Source organism: Myotis brandtii, unplaced genomic scaffold, assembly GCF_000412655.1.
Source record: "Myotis brandtii unplaced genomic scaffold, ASM41265v1 scaffold112, whole genome shotgun sequence".
Taxonomy (NCBI): Eukaryota; Metazoa; Chordata; class Mammalia; order Chiroptera; family Vespertilionidae; genus Myotis; species Myotis brandtii.
In genome coordinates this window covers 3,209,632-3,212,976 of record NW_005353838.1, presented here as the reverse complement: position 1 = coordinate 3,212,976, position 3,345 = coordinate 3,209,632, and the positions used below count along the sequence as shown (strand labels likewise).

The 3,345-nt window shown below is 41.2% G+C and overlaps 1 protein-coding gene across 1 annotated transcript in view; it reads left to right on the top strand.

Annotated features, from left to right (window-relative positions):
• Window positions 1-3,345, top strand: part of LRP2 (low density lipoprotein receptor-related protein 2) — a 177,863-nt gene that overhangs the window by 61,568 nt on the left and 112,950 nt on the right. The window contains exons 17-19 of the mRNA XM_005857721.2: window positions 319-459; window positions 1,047-1,250; window positions 2,830-3,022. Coding sequence (XP_005857783.1) covers window positions 319-459; window positions 1,047-1,250; window positions 2,830-3,022 — 538 coding nt within the window. The remainder of the gene's footprint in view (window positions 1-318; window positions 460-1,046; window positions 1,251-2,829; window positions 3,023-3,345) is intronic.

Sequence of the window (3,345 nt, the reverse complement as noted above, 5' to 3'; positions counted from 1 at the left end):
GGGGGGGGGGGGGGAGCAGTTATTTTCCAATCATTGAGGCTAGCCGACTCAATTATTGGGGAAAAGGGACCATCCAAATTATCCAGTTGCAGGAATCTTGTTTTTTTTGCCACCATTAGTTTGAGAGTGTGAAATTGAGAGGGCCAGTGCATCTACCTAGTAGAGGTGAGTGTATATTACTATACAACCCATAGCACTGTCTCTGAACTTTAAACCCATTATTCTGTTTCACCTACAGGGCTCAAAAGTGGCTTCATGTGTCTGGGATAATTACACATTTCTAACTGAGATTTTACCCTGTGCATTTTTTTCCTCCAGCCAGCAATCCTTGTGGAGATAACAATGGAGGCTGCGAACAGGTCTGTGTCCTCAGCCACAGAACCGACAATGATGGCCTGGGTTACCGCTGCAAATGCACCTTTGGCTTCAACCTGGATGTGGATGGCCACCGCTGTGTTGGTAAGAAATTGGTTTGGACTGTCTTTCTGGAAGATGGTAAAGGCTATGTGCTGCTCTTGGACTCGGGCCATCTCGGCAGGCATCTCTCCCCTTTTTTCACAGAGCTGTGTTTGAGCAACATGTCTATCTCTTGGGATTCACCTTTAATTCCACATCTAGGGTTTCCTGGGGTTCCCTTTCCCTTTTGTCTCCTTCCCAAAATCTTTGTCTACCTTTTTAACTATGCTTTTGAAATCCCATAGGATTTCATTTTGAGTTCTTTAAAAAAAATTGATTTCAGAGAGGAAGAGAGCGATAGAAACATCATTGATGAGAGAGAATCATTGATCAGCTGCCTCCTGCACTCCCCTACTGGGGATCGAGCCCACAACCCAGGCATGTGCCCCGACAGGGAATAGAACCGTGACCTCCAGGTCCATAGGTCGATGATCAACCACTGAGCCATGACAGCTGGGCTGAAGATTTATTTTTTATGTTTATTTCAGAATTATAAAATGTGCTTTATGGATGTATAAGTAATTTGTATGGAATTCAGAGAGGGTAAGAACCATGCTGTGGCTGACCACGCTGTGTCCTTCCTCCTATAGCTGTTAAGCAATTCCTGATCTTTTCATCTGAAGTGGCTGTTCGAGGGATCCCATTCACCATCTCTACCCAGGAAGATGTCATAGTTCCAGTGACAGGAAATCCTTCTTTCTTTGTTGGAATTGATTTTGATGCCCAGGAGAAAACACTCTTTTTTTCAGATACATCAGTAGACATGATTTATAAACAAAAGATCGATGGCACAGGTGAGAATTCTGTTTTCAGTAATAATGCTAATAAATATAATTTGCTTAGGAGAATTTTGCATTCACTTCTTAAGCAGGATCCTTTATTATAAGACCTTCCATGTCTTTGATTGCCATCTATGTTGGAATTATAAATCAGTGTGGGGAGACTTCTGATAGGGCATTTACTGAATGTTTCCCCCCTAACCTTGGGAATGAGGGCAAGGTCTGGGAAGGCTTCTTCTTGCAGGTGCTGATAAAAATCTCCACCCAAGCTTTCTGAGGTTCAGATTCATAATGCCAATTGCCTTTTGGGCATCCCAAAACCACCTCAAAACCAATATATCTACACAGACACCTTAATCCCATTTCTCACATACCTCCTGCCTCAGGAACATGACCACTTCACCTTTTCCATCCTCTCCCTATTCCTTCCACTCTTTTAGCTTCTCTCATTAACTCATAAACCTCCAGCCATGCTCTGGGACATGTGAAATTCTCTCTCTCTCTCTCTCTCTCTCTCTCTCTTCTCTCTCTTCTCTCTCTCCCTCCCTCCCTCCCTCCCTCCCAGTCCTTGCTTTCATATAGCCCCTCAATTCACCACTCCCTTTGGGAAACTTCTCCACACTGTCAACTTGCCATATTCTCCATTCAGAGACTGCTTTCATACCATCCTGTGCATTCCTCCATCACAGCACCCATTACTATTTTATTTTTGCTTCTCAGATTAATTGCCTCCCTCCCTCTCTCTCTCACTTTATTATAAATACCTTGAAGGCAGTGTCCCCACTTCTCTATGACTCAGTTTCCTCATCTGTACAATAGTATGTGAGCCAGTTCCTGGCTCAAAGTAAGTGCTCAATATAAGCTATTATGAGTAGTACTATTAGCAATATTGTGTTTTCTAAATCTATTCTGGTGGAATGTTTTACAATTTTCTGAAAAATGAGTGGAGAAAGCACAATGATTGGTTTTCCTACTTTGAAAGAAAGAGGTGAGATTGTTTACCCTGATTTAGATTTTCTATGGTGAGAAAAGGGAAAAGAGGAGAAAAGGCATAAAAATTTCACAAAGAGGAAAGTGGTATTTTTTTTCTTTTCTTTTCCCTGTACCTAGTTCTAATTTCCTTTCTGGTATCTTTGCTGGTCTTTTCCAAACTTGGCAGCTCTGTGGCTATGAAAGGCTGTTGATGAGAGGGCTGGGCGGTCATACTGCAGAGATATCCCCCAGTCGTACCTGGCAGTGTCGGCTTATCAGAGCTGTCTGAGGGTGGTGTTTGTGCGCATGTGAACGCAGGTATCTCTTCTTCAGATGTTCTGCAATGAGAATTTTTTTTTTTCCTCGAACAAGGGAGGAAACTCAAGCCATATCATTCCTGGTTCTATGTATCAGAATTATATCCATTCTTTGAGATCTAACCTTTTGGGCATGGATATATTCTAGGTTCATCTCATGTTGTAGCTCAGTTTTTTTTTTTAAAGAATTTTGAATGTTACTGAAATGTGCTCCAACTCTGACACGAAATTTATATATGCAGTAAGAGGAAAATGTATGTCTAAAATATGCTTAGTTTAAACCATGTCCATATTTTAACTTACAGGAAGAGAAATTCTCACAGCTAACAGGGTGGAAAGTGTTGAAAGTTTGACTTTCGACTGGATTTCAAAGAATCTCTATTGGACAGACCTTTCTTATAGGAGCGTGAGTGTCATGAGGCTAGCTGATAAATCGAGACGGGAAATAATCCGGAATTTAAATAACCCACGATCAATCGTAGTTCATCCTATTGCTGGGTAAGCGTGTTCTTGTTTTCCCGAGAGCTTGAAACTGAATAGCTTTTAGAGTTAATGAAAAGTGATGTCATAGGGATTTGGCAAGTTCAGCAAATAAAAGATTAACTATATAAATTGAAATCACCTTAAATTTTATCCCTTTAAGTAATCACTTCATCTCCTTCAAAAAACTTTCTTAGTTTCAGCTTCCCTAGTCTTAATAGAAGTGGTTGTTTTTCTCCCACAATTGCAGGGGACCAAACAATGTGATACAGATTCATTAGGGAAGGAGTGAATATGCAGCAGAACTAAGCAATCGCAGTTTGAAAAGCCAACGTTTACCG